At 45.4% G+C, this 20,996-nt stretch overlaps 1 protein-coding gene across 1 annotated transcript in view; it reads left to right on the top strand.

Moving 5' to 3' along the window:
• C5 (complement C5) overlaps positions 1–18,794 on the top strand; it is a 69,684-nt gene extending 50,890 nt beyond the window's left edge. The window contains exons 30-41 of the mRNA XM_063144843.1: positions 121–273; positions 2,620–2,682; positions 4,897–4,975; positions 6,283–6,355; positions 8,569–8,671; positions 9,088–9,162; positions 11,087–11,192; positions 12,644–12,730; positions 13,576–13,665; positions 14,447–14,530; positions 16,727–16,865; positions 18,231–18,794. Of these exons, the coding sequence (XP_063000913.1) occupies positions 121–273; positions 2,620–2,682; positions 4,897–4,975; positions 6,283–6,355; positions 8,569–8,671; positions 9,088–9,162; positions 11,087–11,192; positions 12,644–12,730; positions 13,576–13,665; positions 14,447–14,530; positions 16,727–16,865; positions 18,231–18,363 (1,185 nt within the window). The 3' untranslated portion in view covers positions 18,364–18,794. The remainder of the gene's footprint in view (positions 1–120; positions 274–2,619; positions 2,683–4,896; positions 4,976–6,282; positions 6,356–8,568; positions 8,672–9,087; positions 9,163–11,086; positions 11,193–12,643; positions 12,731–13,575; positions 13,666–14,446; positions 14,531–16,726; positions 16,866–18,230) is intronic.
• Positions 18,795–20,996: the final 2,202 nt, after the last annotated feature.

Below are 20,996 nucleotides of genomic sequence, written 5' to 3'. Positions count from 1 at the left end.
GCACTTTGAATCGGGCCCGGACCTGGACTGAATATCAGACCTGGACCTGGAATATCGGGCCCGGACCTGGACTGAATATACCTGTTTGTTGTTGTTGTTTGTCTTTACTGACTTTGACAGGATACGATCAACGCCCTAGAAGCCCTGACTGACTATTCCATCCTCGTTAAACGGCTGGACCTGGACATGAATATCAGAGTGGCCTACAGGCGTTATGGCGACTTCCATCACTACAGGCTTACCAGAAACAATTACATTGGCAAGTCTGTGGAAGTGAGTGGATTAATTATAACGAATAACAACCTTTCTAAAATGGGGTGAGGTGGTGAGACGTAAGAAAGGCCCTTTCCTTTCAAGATATTGGCCTTTGACACGGTTGATCACGATCTTCTCTTAGATTCCCTCCATGACCTTGGACTCTGTGGCTCTGTCTATAACTGGTTCGCCTCCTATCTAGAGGGTCGCTCTTTCAGCGTGTCGGCTAACGGCAGCTCGTCCTCCTCCTTTCTCCTTTCAGTAGGGGTTCCGCAAGGCTCGGTGCTTGGCCCGCTGCTGTTTTCTCTATACATGTTGCCCTTGGGTAAACTTATTCAATCTCATGGCCTCCAATATCACCTGTATGCCGATGACACACAACTATACCTCTCATCTCCGGAACTTTCTCCTGATGTCCACGATCGTATCTCAGCATGTCTTTCAGATATCTCAGCCTGGCTGCTTCATCGCCGTTTGAAACTCAATATGGCAAAAACTGAACTGCTTGTTTTTCCTCCTAAACCTTCTCCTCATCTCTCATTCTCTCTTACTGTCAACGATGTCACGCTTACTCCGGTCAAGGAAACTCGTAGCCTTGGCTTTATATTTGATTCCTCGCTCTCCTTTATTCCTCATATCGAGGCAGTAGCTAAATCTTGTCGTTTCTTCCTGTATAATATTGCCAGGATTCGACCATTTTTGTCTGTCTCTTCTGCCAAGACTCTCGTTCACGCACTGGTTATCTCTCGGTTGGACTACTGCAACCTCCTCCTCTCTGGCCTCCCCTCATCTCACATCAGTCCGCTGGTCTCTGTCCACCACTCTGCTGCTAAGATCATCTTCCTGGCCCGCCGCTCTGACCATGTCACTCCGCTTCTGAAATCTCTTCATTGGCTCCCAATTCATTCCAGAATCCAATATAAACTTCTCCTGTTGACCTTCAAAGCTTTTCACGGTCTAGCTCCTGCCTATCTCTCCTCTCTCATCTCACGCTATTGCCCCGCTCGTGCTCTTCGCTCCTCTGATGCCATGCTTCTTGCCTGCCCAAGGGTCTCTACTTCCCTTGCTCGGCTTCGTCCATTTTCCTCTGCTGCCCCTCATGCCTGGAATGCTCTTCCAGAACACCTGAGAACTACCAACTCAATCACAGCTTTTAAAACACAGCTAAAAACTTTTCTTTTCCCTATAGCTTTTAAACTTTGAGTTTGTTCTGACTCTATACTGTTAGCTTCACCCTTCCCGGTGCCTGTTTACACTTCCCTGTGCCTGTTTGCATTCTCCTTCCCTTCTTATTGTTTACTACAACTTTATTAGATTGTAAGCCTTTGCGGCAGGGTCTTGCTATTTACTGTGTTATCTGTACAGCACCATGTACATCGATGGTGCTATATAAATAAATAATAATAATAATAATAATAATAATCTATCAGAGCTGGTATTGTCTTCTCTGAGCGGCAGCTGCTCTTTAGGGTCTTGGGTAGGGTTGGCCCAAAATGTAGCTGAGTTCCAGAGGTTTTGAGTCAAACCCTCTCCCCTGACATCAGGGGAGTGAAAGATTTGGGTGAGAAGGTGAACATTTAGAATGGCTTATACAGCCTTCCTCAACCTGGGGCGCTCCAGATGTGTTGGACTACAACTCCCAGAATGCCCCAGCCAGCTCGCTGGGGCATTCTGGGAGATGCAGTCCAACACATCTGGAGTGCCCCAGGTTGAGGAAGGCTGGCTTATCACATGATATAAGGAAGGGATACCCAGATGGGTCCAGGAGGGAAGCCCCCACACCCCTCCTGGCTTTCTATTGATTGACTGATTAATTGATTGCATTTCTATACCACCCAATAGCCAAAGCTCTCTGGGCAGTTTACAGAATTAAGACAATTCAAAGCAAAACAACAGTATAAAACCATAATATAAAATACAATATAAAAGCACAACCAAGATAAAAACAACAGCAATGCAAAAATACAAATTTAAAATACAAATTTAAAACAGCAAAGTTAAAATTAATTTATAGACTGTTAAAATACTGAGAGAATAAAAAGGTCTTCAGCCGGCGTCTAAAAGAATATAATGTAGGTGCCAAGCGAACCTCCTTTCTATCGTCATATCTGGTTTTTATGGAGTTTGTTACCAGGAGAAGGTAGGAAGTATATTTAGAGCTTAGAGTTTGTTTGTTGGTTGGTTTTAATTTAAAGTTACTTACTGTGAGTAGGGAAGGGAAGAGTTCTAATGTATTATATCTATGAATGCAAAGCAGTTAGAATGAGAAAAAACAACAACTGCTGTTTGCAACAGCGTAATGAGGATCTCACATCACAGGGACTTGTATTAATGTTAATATCCCCTATTTCTTTTCATATCCAGGCTCCTTTGGAGGATGACATACAAGTGCGCACGGGCAGTAACTCTGGATTAGCAATAGTGAACGTAAGTAAATGAAGCATCTTGATCTGCTTCTTGCATTGCATTGGATCACGCACAATATCTGAAGGTATTTAGTCTGTTTTCTTCTTGTTATCCCGGGCTCTCAAGGTTGATGCCTCCCTTTCCCCCTTATGTATAATTGAGTGCTTAAATTTGAAGCAATATTAAAAGCCCTACTTTACCAAATAGACAACAAAATTGGGGATTCTTACCATTTCTGTTCCAAATATGTAACAAAAGGAACCCATCTGTGCAACATTTTGTGTCGTTCCAACTTCCCCTTCCCTTTTGAAATTGTATTTAATCCCGTTTAACTTGTGGTCTGTGGTGTAGTGGCTAGAGTGTCTGACTGGGAGTCGGGAGATCCGGGTTCTAGTCCCCACTCGGCCATGGAAACCCACCGGGTGACTTTGGGCCAGTCACAGACTCTCAGCCCAGCCCACCTCACAGGGTTGTCGTGAGGATAAAGTGAAGAGGAGGAGGATTATGTATGCTGCCTTGGGTTCCTTGGAGGAAAAAAGATGGGATATAAATGCAATAATAAATAAAACAACAACAACAACTGGACAATAATTCTGGTCGGCCTCTAGACTCAAGAACTGCTACAGTTCATTCTCAAGGTGGACGAACAGTATACCATTAGTGAATACATTCTCCAAGTGCCGATCCTTATGTAGCCAAAATGGCACCGTCCACACTTCAGCAGGCTTGGCAGGACCCCAAAGTTTGTGGAAGTAGAAAAAAAATACTGAGAAAAACTAATAATTGAAGTTTTTTTTTTAAAAAAAGACACCAAAACAGGCAAATGAAGACTGAGATTGGGTTCAGACAACACGATAGCCAAGGGTGGTTTAAATAGCCAACGATTGGTTATTTATTTTACCATGGGTTATCATGTTTGGTTGAAAGAGTTTTTTTAACTAACATCTGGTTATTTGGCTCAAATAACCAATGCAAATAACCAACGCTGTGCAGAGTCGGCTATTTGAATCACCATTGGTTATTGTGTTGCCTAGAGGGCACCGTTGGTTATTTCCTCAGCTACTGTTGGTTATTTTGTCAGCCACAGAGTTGCAAGGCAAGAGTGGTCAAAGCGGTGGTTGCCGCTCTAGTCTAGCTGACAGGATAGATTTTTGGCAGCAATGGCCGATGGGATACTGGTGGGGGAGAGAGGGCAGGGGATGAGTGAGTCAACTCAGCATGGAATAATAGTCAACTCAACGCTGATCCTAAATCCACACCACGGTTGAGTATGTTGTGTGGGGAACACCTCCTAGATAAACAACTGTTGAGTTGATTATTAACCCTCCGTCTTGTCTGAACGCAGCCACAAGAAACTGACTGACCGGTGAGGTGGAGGTGAGAACTGAAAACAGTGTGCAGCGGAAGGAGAATGAATGGAGCATCTTGGAAAAGGGCCTGGCTGGCTGACACTGTGACAAGGAGCTCTCCACACAGTAAAAATTTGTGAAACGGGTCCAAGTGCAAACAGGGAAATGGGGACCTGGGTTCAGGGACTCTGGTGACCAGGTGGGGAGAGGTTTTGTGTACCAGGGATACAGGATTGGCACAGAGAGCAAAGCCAGCAATCACAATGTCACAAGAGCTGTAAAGACTGATCTCTTCCAGAAGACCTACCCAGATGAATTTTAAGATGTTTGACTGTTATTTTAATATTGTATCAGTTTTATATGTTTTAATCAGGTTTATGTATTTTATGGTATTTCTATCTAATGTTGCTCCCCACCTCAATCCAGAGGGAGAGGCAGGTAAGAAATAAATTATTATTATTATTATTATTATTATTATTATTATTATTATTATTCAGCTTTCTTGAGCTTAGCTGTTTGAACGCTTGTTACTGGATGGTAATAAATAATAATAATAATAATAATAATAATAATAATAATAATAATAGTTACCCGCCTCTCCCTCTGGATTGAGGCGGGGTACAACACAAATAAAATCACCATAAAATACATACAACTAATTCAAATGTTTAAAACCAGTGCATCATTAAAAGCAGCACACCATTAAAAAAAGGCATCTTAAAATTCAACTGGGTAGGATAGAAAGCTAAAATTAAACACATACGGTTATCTGCACAAGTTCACACCTCATCGGATATGATTTATGTATATCTTTAACACAGATTATAATAGCAACTGGTTAGTTCAAATGCTCTTAACATTGAGTTTTCTTAATTTATACACACAGATGAGGAGCGTGTATTATAAGAGCAGTACCTCTGAAGACTCCTGCAACTTTGAGCTGAAGATTGATGTAAAGGCACCTGGTGTGTTCACTGAAGAAGAGAGGGTTCAGGGGACTGAGCAGGAGGTTGGACTCAATAGTTAGATGGACTCTTCCAACTTCTGTGAGGTCATAAGGGAGCCATCTTCAAGTATCTGAAGGGTTGTAACAGAGATGATGGAGAAATTTCTCCCCTATTGCTCTTGGGTCAAACATCGCCTCTTAAGCCCCAAAGTGACCTTTTGTCAGCTTTGTCACCTTCCCTGCACAGGAATACTCTGGCTAAAATGATCCATGCTCTGGATTACTGATATGGGGTGAAGTAGGGTGGCCGTATGGAAAGGAGGACCGGGCTCCTGTTTCTTTAACATTTGAACAGAGAAGGGAAATTCAGCAGGTGTCATTTGTATGCATGCAGCACCTGCTTAAATTCCTTCTTTATCACAACAGTTAAAGCTGCAGGAGCACTGCCCTCCTGGCCAGATACAAAAGAGGGCAGGGGTCGTGCATCAACTGTTGTGATGAAGAGGGAATTTCACCAGGGCCGGATCTACACTACTGCTTTAAAGTGCTTTATAACAGTTATAAAGCGCTTTAACTGCTTTAAAGCACTATAAAGCTGTTATAAAGCGCTTTAAAGCAATAGTGTAGATCTGGCCCAGGTGCTGCATGCATACAAATGACACCTGCTGAAATTCTCTTTTCAATGCAACTGTTAAAGAGACAGGAGCCCCGTCCTCCTTTCCATAGGGTCACCCTAATTTACCACTGAGCCCAATCAAGGAGTTGGTGCTTACCTTAAAAGCCCAAAATTGTTTTGAACCTAAATGTCTGAAGGAGAACCTCCTCTTATATCAACCTATCTGTGCATCAAGATATCTGTGGAGGCCCTTCTCTGTATTTCTTCCATAAGAGGGGTATATTTGACATCTGCAAAAGACAGGGCCTTCTCTGTGGTGTTGCCCCGACTGGAAGGCACTCCCCTGGGAAATCAACATGGCACCAATGTTGTACTCTTTTGGGCACCAGATGAAAACCTTTTTATTTGCCCAGGTGTTTTAAAACTCTGCCCTCTGAGGGCAGAGTCCTTGTCTTCCAGAGGTGACGCTCTCATGTAGTTGCCCCTGAGGGTAATGCTCTCATGTAGTCTCCTCCTGGTTTAGTGGCAGAGCCTGGGCATTACTGGTGGCAGGTGGTGCCTGGCCCTCCAGCTCTTCCTCGGAGGAGGAGTCTTTCAGCATGGCAGGTTGAATACATGGAAGGAGGACTTATTGTTGCGAGAGCTGAGTTATCTACTGGCCAAGAGGTCCTGAACACCCGCATAAAGAACTCCTTCTGTTGCATACGCAGAAATGTATGGCGAACTCGTGGAAGCTTCCTTCGGGTCCCGCAACGAAGTCAGACAGTTGACGGCCTGCGCAAGGTAAGTCCAGATAAATAGAAGCTGTCACAACGTGCCAGTTATCAGAAAATCAGAACGAAAACATAGCAGTGCCTTAGTTTGGATGCGTCTGTACTTAATAGCGTTACTCCGCTTTTGTTCATTCTTGCCTCTCCCGTTGTAACTCCTCCCACCCAGCTTCCACATTCTATGATTGCAGCCAAGATCTGTCGTGATGCAATCCTAGCTGCCTGCTGTTGCCAACGGGAGGCATCCTGTTTTCCCTAGCATAATACACCCTGGAAATTGCAGAGAGAATCATAGAATCGTAGAGTTGGAAGGGGCCTCTAAAGCCATCGAGTCCAACCCCCTGCTCCATGCAGGAATCCACCTTAAAGCATCCCAGACAGATGGTTGTCCAGCTGCCTCTTGAAGGCCTCTAGGGTGAGAGAGCCCACCACCTCCCTAGGTAACTGGTTCCGTTGTTGTACTGCTCTAACAGTCAGGAAGTTTTTCCTGATGTCCAGCCAGAGGTGTTTCAGACAAGCTGGCCATATGCCCTACTTTGCCAAGGACAGTCCTCTGTTTGGAGGACTGTCCGTTCCAATTCCAGTTTAAAGATAAAGAACCCTAAGGCGGGAGAGCAGCCAGGGCCCTCGGAGTTGCCCATTCATGGTTGGCACCTGGACAAGCAGACTGAGCAGCAGGTGCATAGCTCACCTGTCCAGAGTCCTCCCCGCTATGATGCGATGTATTGTAGTGAGGATACGTTGTATTTCTTTTTAAATAGGAGGCAGGCAACCAAAATACGTTCTGCACTACAGTCCCTATCGTCCCTGTCCATTAACCATGCTGGGTGGGGCTGATGGGACCTGCAGTCCAAGTGATATGGAGGGTACTAGGGTGGGGAAGGCTGAATGATAGCGATTCTTTCTAAGTTTGCAGTTAGACATATGAACGCGCAAATACACATTCTATGCCAATGTGTTTATTCTTTCTTTATTCTTTATTTATCTATTTAATTCATTTATATACCACCCCATAGCCGAAGCTCTCTGGGTGGTTTACAAAAGATTCACCAGACTGCAAAGGACCAGCAAGGGATATGTGTATGTGTACCCTGGGGCTTATCTCATGGGACTTGCACAGATGAAGGAGGCCTAGGAAGCGAAGCGGCCTCCCCTTTGGCTTCACTTCGATGATGGTCTTCCACTTAGCTTTTTCCCAAACTTTCAGCAAAGTTTGTAGAGGAGTGTTTGGGCCAACCTATTGCTCTTTGCTCTGGGCTAATAGGGCAACATTTATATAACCAGCAAAACCAATTTGGTTATAGGGCCCTGCATGTAGAAAAGCAGCACACTAGGGGGAAAGGTTAGGCTGTACCCTTCCCCCCAACATGCTACTTTTTTACATGCAGGGTTTTATTTATGTATTGTTAAAGGGGAGCATGCTTTTTTTTTTTCAAGCAGAGGAGTCTCAAAAAAGTTTAACCACTGGATTCTGCTGGTTTTATAAACTGGCCTGAATGACTTGAATATAACAAGATGACAACCATGAAACAGTTTCTCAGCTTCTACTATTGCACAAGTTTCATTTCTTTCAATCCTGCTAAACAAAAAGTTTCTAGAACTTTGGTCCTTTTCCCTCCAGGCCCCGCTGCTAGAATCTCCCGGTCCCTTCCTCACAGGTCTCCAGCCAGGCCCATGGGGCTTAGATTATTACCGTGCATGAATTGAGGGGTTGCATCCTACTAATTTTGCATTTCGGAAGAAGACTGACCATGGCAGACAAATGCTTTTTCCAGGCAGCTTTTTCTTCCCTGACCCAAGATAACCCCTAAGACACGTTGGGATTCCTAGGAAGAGTTTGAAACCAACTGCACTGGAGATAATCCAGCACTCTGTGCAGAGTTGGGGTACAGAGAGTGCCGTTCAGTTTGTTTTTTGATACGACTCCAGATAGGTATAACACTTAAGTGTAGAGCTCTTTAAGTGCTTAGCTCTTAAAAGTCTGGCTTTGCAACCTTGTGTATTTAGCCATGTTCACGGTGCTCAATTAAGTTCTGCTGCCCTTCTCCCTTCTACTCCTGTACAAACTTTATTGGTCTCCCTGCTGCAAACTCAAATCAAAGCTGAAGTCGGATTTTTAGGGCTGTAAATGGTAGCTGATGCGCGTCAGACTCTCTTGGGAGGAGGCTGTCCTCTTGCACGGGCTCGGACAACTCTTGCCATCATTCTGTCTATTACCCTACGTAGGTACAGGCCAAGTCGGTTGGAACCATGGACTGCCTCCTCCCACGCGGTGATGGACATTGCCCTAGTCACTGGATTGGAAGCAACGGCGGAAGATCTATCTGTTGTAAGTAAATTTGTCACTGGGGAGCAGGCAAAGTCTGTTTGGTCTGCATTTCTAAGCAAATTGTTGTAGATCACAAGCTGGATAGGAGCCGGCAGCGTGATGTGGCTGCAAAAAAACGTAAATGCTATTTTGGGCTGCATTAATAGACGTATAACTTCCAAATTGCACGAGGTACTGGTTCCCTTCTATTCGGCCCTGGTTAGGCCTCATCTTTATTTATTTGTTTGTTACATTTATATACCGCCCCATAGCCGAAGCTCTCTGGGCGGTTTACAAAAGTTAAAAACAGTAAACATTAAAAGTATACAAAGTAGATCCTGTAAGTCTGAAAGCTGCCCACCACTGGATTAACATGGCTGCTCTACTGGAATGTATCATGTCCCACAGTAAATAATTCTTCTTCTCTTCCTCCTCAGCTTGCAAATAATGTCGACCAGCTGATTGCAGATTATGAGATAAACGACGGACACGTTCTGGTGCATTTAGATTCGGTAGGTTCCTTTGACTTCACCATGTGTTTTTTTAGACCCACGATCTCCACCGCATGCAATATTTTATATACATCTGTAATTCCGCCCCCCATGACTTGCCTTATTCTAAGCTAATCCCCCCTTGAAGTTGTAGCCTTTCTTCATAGGAGAGTTGCTTCAGCCCCCTGATGGTTTTGGCTGCCCAAGGGGGGGATCTACACTACTGCTTTTAAAGCGCTTTAAAGCACTTTGAAAACGTTTTGAAACCTGTATATGCAGTGTGTCCTGGGCCCCAACAGTTGTCAAAACTGTTATAAAGCGCTTTAAAGCAGTAGTGTAGATCCCCCCTAAGCTTGTTCCTTTGATCCGTATCCTGCCTTTCAATCCCAAATAGTCCCCCAAGGTAGCTTACATTAAAAACAAATAAAACACAATCGCATTGGGGCTGCTTATACCACACAACCTCCCATCACCTTACCTGCTCTTGGGTGGCATATCTTTCCTCCACCTCCAAACACCAGCACTCGTTTGGTTGTTGTAACTGTTCCCGGGGGGATCTACACTACAGCTTTAAAGTGCTTTAAAGTGTAGATCCCCCCCCCCAAAGTCAACGCTCAGCCCATCACACTTCTCCAAGTGCTGGCAACTGGATGGACCACGGTTTGGCTTCCACCCAGCTCCATCCACAGCCCAAAGGCAGAGAGGGAGGGGTCAGGCACAGCGGCTGGGCTTCAGGTGAACTAAGGAGGGATAGACGTTGATCAGGAGCTGCCGGGACTTGAAGTGATCATTTTGGGATCTGTATGTGGCAAACTGTGGGTTGCAGCATCACCTAGGCCAAGGGCAGGTAAGGCGTGGCTCACCAGAATTTCTTGGACTACAACTCCCATGATCTCTCACTATTGGCTATGCTGATGAGGGTTGTAGGCCAAAACATCCAGAAGGCTACAAGTTGCCCATCCCTGACTTAGGCAGTGAAGTCGCCGCAGGTCCTGGACTGACTCTGCCCACCCAGGCTAGCCATTGGACCGCTCTGGACAGGAAAAAGTAAAAGGAGACTTCCTGTTCCTGCAGAGCCCTGCTTGAGCAGTACAGTCTTCCTGAGTGTTGTTATTATTTATTAGAATATTTTTATCCAGCATCTCAGCCAAAAAGGCTCCCGGAGCGGCTTACAATTGATCAGTAAAGAAGACAGCCGCTGCCCTCAGGCTTACATTCTTAAAAAGACACGGCACACAAGGAAAAGGGAATGGGGAGGGAAGAGGGGGAAAAGGAATTAAGGAGACTGTTCAGGCTGGTGGGGAGGCCCTGCTCCGTCCTCTCATCTCCCAGCTCCTTCTTCTTCCCCACAGGGTGAAGATGACAGTTAGCCCTGGGGGTGGGGGATTGTATTAGGTTAGGTTGCTCCCTTGGTCCTGCCTCCTGGTTCGTCTGTCATTCCTGATTTTCTCTTTCTTCCTGAGTTTTTCTTTTGTCCCTTGGCTACAATCTCCTGGATCAGACCACTGCCTACAGCTCATCCCTAATATATTTAAATGTTTTGTGACCTGCATGTTCTGCCTTCATATAACTTCCACATTTTACGGTATGTTTTGAGTAAAAGAAAAAAAAATGGCCCTGGATCCCTGGTGACCTTCTGTCGTTTCGGGTGCTGGATTTTGCACTCCTCATCAAATTCTTTTGTGGGGGGGCGGCTGTGAAGAATCAGTGATCACTATCAGCTCTGCAGCACCAAATCTTGGCCATGCAGCATAGCTGGATTCATACACCCCACAAATTCAGCAGGCCTTATTTTTTGGAGTGAGTTTAATTCGTGTTGACCCCCAACCGCCGCTGATGCATTCGAGACCTATGGACCTTCAGTGCAAGGAGAATGCAGAAAAAGACTCCTTGCAGTGAGGACGCGTCTCATGTAAATCAGTCCTAACTTGTATTATTTCTATAGGTTCCAGGAAGCAATTTCCTGTGTATTGGTTTCCGAGTAATCGAACTATTCCGTGTTGGGATGGCAAGCCCAGGCATCTTCACTGTGTACGAATATCACACCCCTGGTAAGGAGTCCATTCCTGCTCATTTTCCCCAGTTACGTCCATAAGAATCAAAGAAGAGCTCTGTTGAATCAGACCAAGGGTCCATCTAGTTCAGCATTTTGTTCACACAGTGGCCAAACAGCTGCCCACGTAGCCATACTGCCTTATACTGGAAATAGCATTTAGTGTTATGTCTATATACAAGAGCCTCATGTGGCACAGAGCGGTAAAGCAGCAGTTTCTGCAGCTGAAACTCTCCCCACGGCCTGAATTCGATCCCAGCGGAAGCTGGTTTCAGGCAGCCGACTCAGGTCGACTCAGCCTTCCATCCTCCCGAGGTTGGTAAAATGAGGACCCAGCTTGCTGGGTGAAAGGTAATCACGGCCAGGGAAGGCAACAGCAAACCACCCCGCTATAAGGCCTGCCAAGAAAACGTCAGCGAAAGCTGGCGTCCCTCCAAGAGTCAGCAATGACTCAGGGCTTGCACGAGAGGTTCCTTTCCTTTCCCTTTCCTATATACAAGGAAAGCCCCTCAGCGGCTCTAGATCTGCGCCACTCAGTTAAACGATGCAAGCGCAGCTTCGCCACCACCGTGGGCCTTCCCAGCGATGCTGCAATCTGAAAAAGCCGAGATTTACCCGACTTTTTCAAATGGAGTGTCGTCAATATGGTGCTTCCACTGTCTGATGTCACACCGGGGGCGCGGGCAGTGCCTGGTGGAAGGCAACCGGCAATTGGTCACCTTCCACCAGGAAGAGGGCGATACCCGGATGGCCACCCAGAAACAGCACGTTCCCTCGGCATCGGGATTACCCAACAGTGACATGGGAGAAGGACGATGTGGTGGTGTTTGAGAGGGAGGCGGTGCCAACCCAACACCGTGAAGACAGCCCATAGTAGTCATTGATAGCCTTACCCTCCATGAATGTTTTTCATCTCTAATCTCTGCTTTGTTTGAGACTGCTACACTGTTGTAGCCCAAGAGAATATGCTTGTGACAAATTCCACCTGTCCCCCCTGCAAGATAGGCTCTGGACCAACTGTCCAATTACCCAGGCTCCCACCTCCCTGACCCAGCCAGCCTTCAGAGAATAACTACACACAGACTAAGGACTGAAGCAATTTATTTCAAACTCTAAAATTAACACGTAAGGCCTCAGTCAAGAGATACACTTAACACAGACGCAGGAAGGCATGAGGTAATTAGCAACACCAAAAACATTAACCCACACCCCAAAGTATGCCTCAGAATTTCTCCAATCTCCCTTAAAATCTGTCCACATTGAGAGCCATCACCGCATTTTGTGGTAGCGAATTCCACCGTTTAACTATATGTTCGTTAGAGAAGTCCTGGTTTCTCAATAAAATATTGAACTTGCCTTGTATTCTCTTGTACATCCTGGTTTAGATGACCTGAACAATCGCCATGCGCTCAACTTTCTAAAATTGTACGTTTACTTTCCCATCCGCAGAAAAACGGTGCACCAAATTTTACAACGCTTACGGAGAAGAATCCCTTGTAAGACTGTGTGAAGGCACTGAATGCCAGTGCCTGGAAGGTAAACCATGTCTACACAGATGTAAATCCCCACTGAGTTCAATGGGACTTCCTGCCTAAGAATCATAGAATAGTAGAGTTGGAAGGGGCCTATAAGGCCATCGAGTCCAACCCCCTGCTCAAGGCAGGAATCCACCCTAAGGCATCCCTGACAGAAGTTTGTTTAGAATCACAACCGTTGATTAGAATGTTAATGTACAGTACAGGATCGTACAGTTCCAAAATCCATATTAGAATAGAATAGAATAATTTTTTACGGTCCCAAGACCAACAAAACAGAACTGCACACTGTAAACACAATAATATTCCCAGGGCCAGCAAAGTAAAATGGGGCTATAAATATAATAATATATAAAAAGGCAATAATTAATTAAAAGTACAAATAAATAAGCAATTAATTAAATTGTACATTGTACATATTAGGATAATACCTTTTTAGGACATTGCGTCTTTTAAAATCTATTTTAAAGTGTTTTATTCTGTTTTTATTTCATTTTATCTTGCGCACCGCTCCAAAATTTTGAATCTGGATTGGTATATAAATATTGCAAATAAATAAATAAAATAAATCTTGGGTATCACAAAATAGCGTGTGTGCAAGCCTGCAGTTCTCCAGATCAGGCCAGGTTTTACCAGCATCGCCTTCATCAGGCCAGTTCTCTCAGAACTATCCTCCCCACATACACACACACACACTCTTTTCTTTTTTATGCTTAAACCACATTTGATTTGCCCCCATTGGGCTTCATGGCAGCATGAGGCTTTGAACCCTGGTCGTTCTAGTCACAGCACTGCGTTGGACCCATGAACTCTGCTGACACTGATTCTGTTTCCCCCCAAATGCAGCGGAATGTGGGCGCATGCAGGCCAGACTAAGCCCATCCATAAGCAGCGACATACGGAGGGAAGAGGCTTGCAAGAAAAACATCGCATATGGTAAGATGTGGACAGTCGGTACATGCCAAATGCCGCCCGAAAGGTCATTGCACGGCAACTTCGGAGCTAGAACCAAACCAAGCGAAGGCTCCAGAAGAGGGCTGCTGGCTGGTTTAGGTTCTCAGGGGCTGATGATGAACTGTGTGTACTTCTGGCCCCCTACGAGGCATAGCACATCCCGGCCAAGCCCACGGCTTTATTCACTGTGGTTAAACCCATGGTTTAAGGTGTCTTCTGAACATGGCCCAGCTTTCTGGCTTAACCACCATGGTTAAAGCCATGGTTTAAGGTGTCTTCTGAACACGGCCCGGCTTTCTGGCTCAACCACCATGGTTAAAGGCGTGGTTTAAAGTGTCTTCTGAATGGGGCCTGGCTTTCTGTCTTAACCACCATGGTTAAAGCCGTGGTTTAAGATGTCTTCTGAATGGGGCCTGGCTTTCTGTCTTAACCACCATGGTTAAAGCCGTGGTTTAAGGTGTCTTCTGAACACGGCCCGGCTTTCTGGCTTAACCACCATAGTTAAAGCCATGGTTTAAGGTGTCTTCTGAATGGGGCCTGGCTTTCTATCTTAACCACCATGGTTAAAGCCGTGGTTTAAGGTGTCTCCTGAACGGGGCCACTAACAGTGGGAGGTGGGGGGTGGTTATTGGCAGCACTGCAGGATCCCTCAGTCTTCTTGACTATCTGATTTTAAGTGAATACACCCCAAAACAAAAGCTTGCCCCAAAATGGGTGTAGTAGTAGTAATAGCAATAGAAACGATCATTTCTCCTTCCTCTAGTCTATAAAGTGAACATCCTGGCCTCCAGGGAAGAAGGAAGCTTCATCAAATACTCTGCAATTCTTCTGGATCTCTACAAAAGAGGTGAGAGCACTTGCTATCCTGACCTGAAAAGCTACTGCGTTGGATCCGATTTGAGAGCCAGTGTGGTGTAGTGGCTGAGGAGTTGGACTGGGAGTCGGGAGACCCAGGGGGATTCCACACATCGTACTGAGGGCGCTTCCATAAGCCCCCAGTGCGACCCCAAAGCGATCGTGTAGCTTGCCTGGAGAAGAGACGAGGAAGAGGCGTCCTTGCCGCCGCCACCCACCCTCGCCGGCTGGCTCGGAGAGCTCGGCAGAAGAAGGCGGGGTGGAAAGCTCCACCCCGCCTTCTTCCACCGAGCTCTCCGTCCCGGCCGGCGAGGGTGGGTGGCGGCGGCAAGGACACCTCTTCCTCGTCTCTTCTCCAGGCAAGCTACACGATCGCTTTGGGGTCGCACTGGGGGCGCATGGAAGCGCCCTCAGTACGACGTGTGGATTCCCCCCTATTCTAACCTTTTTTGGGGGGAAATATCAAAGCTAAAATGCCTGTTATATAAGGCGATCCTGATGAGAATGTTCAAAAACCTTAACAAGAACGGTGCTTTCTGCTGCTCTGTGTGCCATTCTTATATTATTATATTATTTAGTACAATGATATTCAAGTAGTTCCGAGCCGTGTAGAAGGCCTTTCCATCCTGCCATTTTATCTCTCAGACATCCTTTGAGAGAAGGAGGTCATCTTAGGAGATTCATGACTGGAGGAAGGATTTGAACCTGGGGTTTCCCCATCTTTAGTCCGACATTCTGATCCAGCCTTCTCTAACTTGATGTACTCCAGAGTGTTTGGACTACAACTCCCAGCATTCCTGATCATGCTGACTGGGGCTAATCGGAGTTCAAATCATCTGGACGCTGTTCTAAGGTCATCAAGTGAACTTCATGGCTGAGGAAAGAATTTGAACCTGGGTCTTCCTAGTCCCAGTCTGACCCTCTAGCCACTACCCCCACACTGTTTAACGTAATATTTTATATCTTATATTTAATACCATGTGTGTATTATTTTGCATTACCAGGCCATCTTTCGTTATCTCTCAAAGTGGTTTGCAATGAACGCACACAATTCACTGAAAATAAATTTAAAATCAATTGAGTAATTAATTGGTGGCAGCAGGTGGGTGTGTTGCTGCTGCTGCATGCCTTCCAGATGTGTTCCAGCTGCTGGTTCACGCCATTTGTACCTTGTCAGTCCTCCCATGCCCCAAGAACAGCTGTTAGGCTTCACTCTAACACATATAAATGCATGCAGCTGCGGGCTCATGCTTTTGTAGGTGGATTTATCAAGGTTGTCTTGCTGGGAGAGGAAAGAGGGATAGATGCCTGGTCCTGCCTTGCAGAGGTGGAGAGATGTGCGTGCTTTTGGGCTCCTTCTAACGTCATTCTGTTAGATCAGTGGTTCTCAACCTTCCTAATGCCTCGACCCTTTAATACAGTTCCTCATGTTGTGGTGACCCCCAACCATAAAATTATTTTCGTTGCTACTTCATAACTGTAATTTTGCTATTGTTATGAATCGTAATGTAAATATCTGATATGCAGGATGTATTTTCATTGTTACAAATTGAACATAATTAAAGCATAGTGATTAATCACAAAAAATATGTAATTATATATTGTGAAATATTTATTTCTAATTACAAATAAATGACCATCGGAAATATGTGTTTTCCGATGGTCTTAGGCGACCCCTGTGAAAGGGTCATTCGACCCCCAAAGGGGTCGCGACCCACAGGTTGAGAACCGCTGTGTTAGATAAATGTTCTTCACCCAGGGACGAGATCCAATCAGCCCCTAAACACGACTCCACACTTCCATCGACAGAGGGTTCAAAAGCGCTTTATTGATTAGTAATCAAGGTCTGGTCTCTGAAGGCGAGCAGTCAGACAACCGAAACAGGGGATTCAGCACAGCATTTCAAGCTTGAAAGGGGCAGTGCCCAGTAGCAACATTAACCAATCAGAACGTAACACTGGAGCATAGCTAATCTTTGCTAAACAATCCCTTTGCTCTACAGTAAGTTACAGTAAGCTAACTTTTGCCTGGAGCTGAGGCTATTGTTTTCATTAGGTAAGACAGATACAAAGAGACACCCAAGGAGACATCCTCGTGTACGTGACACTTCACTTGCTGTATAATGGCTACTTCATAGTTTCCTTTAGAAAATGGAGTCACCTATGCTAACAATTCCATTCTCCTCCAGGGGAGGCTTTTGCCGAGAAGAATGCAGAAATCATCTTTATTAAAAAGAATTCGTGCCGTGATGTTCAGCTTAACCCAAGAGAGGATTACCTGATCATGGGCAAAGAGGCTTTGAAGTTGGGAGAAGGCATCAACGCCAAGTAAGCAAGTGACCATTTGGATGGGTGCTAGTTCTTCCAGTGCCTGGACAGGATGCAGATGTGCAAAAAGCTTCTTCTTTGAACAGAATGGGCATTGTGCAAGAATGCCTTTACACTCCTGTGCAAGCCCTGCCCATGGCTGTTGCGTGGGAGGTGTTCCTAGTAGATTGTACTGTTTAACGTGTACAATTGGTGTCAGTTGTACTGTGTTGATCATTCCCTCTATTTCCAATGTTAAAGTGAGCCCTGACGTTTATGTAGCCGGAATGACCTCTCCGTGCACAAGAGGAGAGCATGAGCAGCCTGAGGGCAAACATGCGCGGCCCCTGACCTGTGGGCTGCATGTGGCTCTCAGTTGCTCTCTGTGCGGCCCCCAGGAAGCCCCACCCACTATTGCGCATAGTTCAGCTAATCAAGTCGGCGTTTCCCTGCTGCTATAAATGAACTTCATCAGGGTCAGTAGGGGGAGGAGGAGGTTAAAGCCTCTTCTGACCCCTACTCTCTTCCGATCTTCATCAGTGCAGCTGCTGTGTGTGTGTAGACAGGGATCTTCCCTGCATCAGGATTCCTGTGGGTGGGGAGAAGAGGCTTTAATCTCACCCTCAGTGATCCTAAATGTGTGCATGTGTATATGAGAGAGAGAGAGAGAGAGCCAGAGGCTGCGTTCAGACAACACAACAGTCAATGGTGGGATAATAGTAAACTCCACGGTTGATTAGGGAGTACTCCCCACACGACATGATTATAGTCAACTATGGTGTGGATTAAGGCCAGCATGGACTTGACTATTAGTCTACGGTGTGTTTCATTGACACATCCCCCACCCTCAGTCCTCCTGCAATTTCCGTTTCAGTTCTTCCTAAGATTATATCTTTTTTTCAGACTGAGGGTAAGAGGCAGCAGAGAGACAGAAAAAAAAATGCTTCTGCCCTCCTCATGGCAGAACTACACTTCATAATAAACACAGGGCTGCCATTGAAAAAGGCAGCCCTGGTTTTAATTCCCCATCCCCTCTGTAATGTGTAGTACAGTTTGCTCTGATGCGGTTCTGTGCCACCTTTCCCCACTCTCCTCCTTGTATTCCATCATTGGCAGGGGTGGAGAAAACCCTGGCATAACGAGATCAGGATTCGGCAGTACGTTGTATCACGCATGACTGAGCTGCCATTTTCATCAGCAGTCCTGTGTTTATTATATCATATAGTTCCACTCCTAAATGTCTCAGTTCTCTCTCTGGGCCTTTCATGACGACTACCGCCCACAGCAGAAACAGACACACAAGTTTTCCTTCGTGCCATCAGTGTTTCCTCTAGCAGCCCACGTCATCTTTGTCCTTTTAAAAATGTTCTCCTTTTCCCTTTGAAGATTCCAGTATCCTTTAGATGCCATGACTTGGATTGAATGGTGGCCTTCTCAGAGTTCATCTTGCAGTTCTTGCCAAGATTTTATCGATTCAATGGAAGAGTTTGCAGAAGATCTTTTTATCAATGGCTGTTAAGCTACTGGAGAACTCCTGTGGACAACTGACTTTCAAAATTTGCCTTCCTAGAACCTACATTTCTATGAATCTTCCTGACCTTCCATGGAATTCATAGCTGGATCTGCCTACATATTGGGGGTGGGGGGGTGGAAGCACTTTTGGAGGAGCAGAAAATACCTTTGTTTGTATATATTAGAGAGTTACATGTAGGATTAACAAAGATCCTTGAAACCACATGCCATGAAATGGAAAATACCAAAAGAGAAAGGATAGAGAGAAAAGGTGTTGTACACCTCAGATAATATTGCGAATGTTTGGAATGTAGGTGTTTCATATCAGACACATAATATATTGACCAACAGTCATCAGCAGTCAATAGTAATCCATCAAGAACCCAGCAGTTATTACATCTGTCTACCCTTTGCACTCGAATAAAAGTTAGCACTTTTCATTCTTTGCATTTTGTTTTTGCTGGGAATAAACATTGACCCAGTTCACATGACCACCACAAATCAACGTGGCATCCTGGTGTAGGACTGAGCTGCACCTGCCAGGTTTAGCATCTGTTGTCCTCTTTAGAGAGGACTTTTAAGAAGGGAAAGCATTGTGGCTTACTGACAGAAGCACAAACTTAGTGATAGAAGCAAGTATACGTGAGTAGTGAAAGACAGAGGAAAGAAATGGTGGTTCAACTGCTTAATGAGGATGGCAAATTGATAACAAATTGATTCCTACTTTGCCTAAGTCTTCTCCCAAAAGTGGGTCTATGATCCCCCTGGAAAAAGTGAAGCAGAAGTTGAGGGGGCAGGATTGCAGTTTGAGATTGATAAAGAAATGGTCAAAGAACACCTAATTTCCTTGAATGAGTTCAAATCCCCAGGCCCCGATGAACTGCATCCAAGAGTAATGAAGGAGCTAGCGGAAGAACTCTCAGAACCTTTGTCTATTATCTTTGCAAAATCATGGAAGACGGGCGAGGTGCCGAACGACTGGAGGAGGGCTAACGTTGTCCCTATCTTCAAAAAGGAGGAACCTGGGAACTACAGACCAGTCAGTAGTTCCATCCCTGTAAAAATTCTGGAGCAGATTATAAAGAAGTCAATCTGTAAACACCTTGAAATCAATGCAGTGATTACTAGAAGCCAACATGGATTTGTCAGGAACAAATCCTGTCAGACTAATTTGATCTCATTTTTTGATAGGATAACCTCCCTTGTGGACTGTGGGAATGCTGTGGACATCATATATCTTGACTTCAGCAAAGCTTTTGACAAAGTGCCCCATGATATTCTGATTAACAAACTAGCTAAAAGTGGGCTAGATGGAACAACTATTAGGTGGATTCACAGTTGGCTACAGAATCGGACTCAAAGAGTACTTATCAATGGAACCTTCTCAAACTGGGGAGAGGCAACGAGTGGGGTACCGCAGGGCTCAGTCCTGGGCCCAGTGCTCTTCAACATTTTTATTAATGATTTGGACGAGGAGGTGCAGGGAATGCGTATCAAATTTGCAGATGACACAAAATTGGGTGGGATAGCTAATACCCTGGAGGACAGAAACAAACTTCAAAGTGATCTTGATAGGCTGGCGTGCCGGGCTGAAAACAATAGAATGAAATTTAATAGGGATAAATGTCAAGTTCTACATTTAGGAAATAGAAACCAAATGCACAGTTACAAGATGGGGGATACTTGGTTCAGCAATACTACAAATGAGAAGGATCTTGGAATTGTTGTAGATCACAAGCTGAATATGAGCCAACAGTGTGATATGGCTGCAAGAAAGGCCAATGCTATTTTGGGCTGCATTAGTAGAAGTAGAGCTTCCAAATCACGTGGTTCCTCTCTATTTGGCCGTGGTTAGGCCTCATCTAGAGTATTGCGTCCAGTTCTGGGCTCCACAATTCAAGAAGGACGCAGACAAGCTGGAGTGTGTTCAGAAGAGGGCAACCTGGATGATCAGGGGTCTGGAAACAAAGCCCTATGAAGAGAGACTGAAAGAACTGGGCATGTTTAGCTTGGAGAAGAGAAGGTTGAGGGGAGACATGATAGCACTCAAATACTTAAAAAGTTGTCACACAGAGGAGGGCCAGGATCTCTTCTCGATCCTCCCAGAGTGCAGGACACGGAATAACGGGCTCAAGTTAAAGGAAGCCAGATTCCGGCTGGAGATCAGGAAAAACTTCCTGTTACAGCAGTACGACAATGGAATCAGTTACCTAGGAAGGTTGTGGGCTCTCCCACACTAGAATCCTTCAAGAGGCCGCTGGACAACCATATGTCAGGGATGCTTTAGGGTGGATTCCTGCATTGAGCAGGGGGTTGGACACGATGGCCTTGTAGGCCCCTTCCAACTCTGCTATTCTATGATTCTATGCTTTAGGGTGGATTCCTCCATGGGGGGAGGGGGGTTTGGACTTAATGGCCTTATAGGCCCCTTCTAACTCTACTATTTTATAATTCTATGATACTTAGCATGCAGAAGGCCCTGTTGTCAATCCCTGGCGTTTCCATGTAGGGCAGGAAAAATTTCTGCCCGAGACTTTGGATAGCCATTGCTGCCAGTCAGAGTCGGTAATACTGGACTTCAATGGACCAATGGTTTGACTCAGTATAAGGCAAAGTCCTTTGCCAAGAACTCTGAGCCCA

The sequence above is a fragment of the Elgaria multicarinata genome, chromosome 19 (assembly GCF_023053635.1).
Source record: "Elgaria multicarinata webbii isolate HBS135686 ecotype San Diego chromosome 19, rElgMul1.1.pri, whole genome shotgun sequence".
NCBI classification, from domain to species: domain Eukaryota; kingdom Metazoa; phylum Chordata; class Lepidosauria; order Squamata; family Anguidae; genus Elgaria; species Elgaria multicarinata.
The sequence above is the reverse complement of the archived record's forward strand: the minus strand, read 5'-3'. Positions and strand labels throughout refer to the sequence as shown.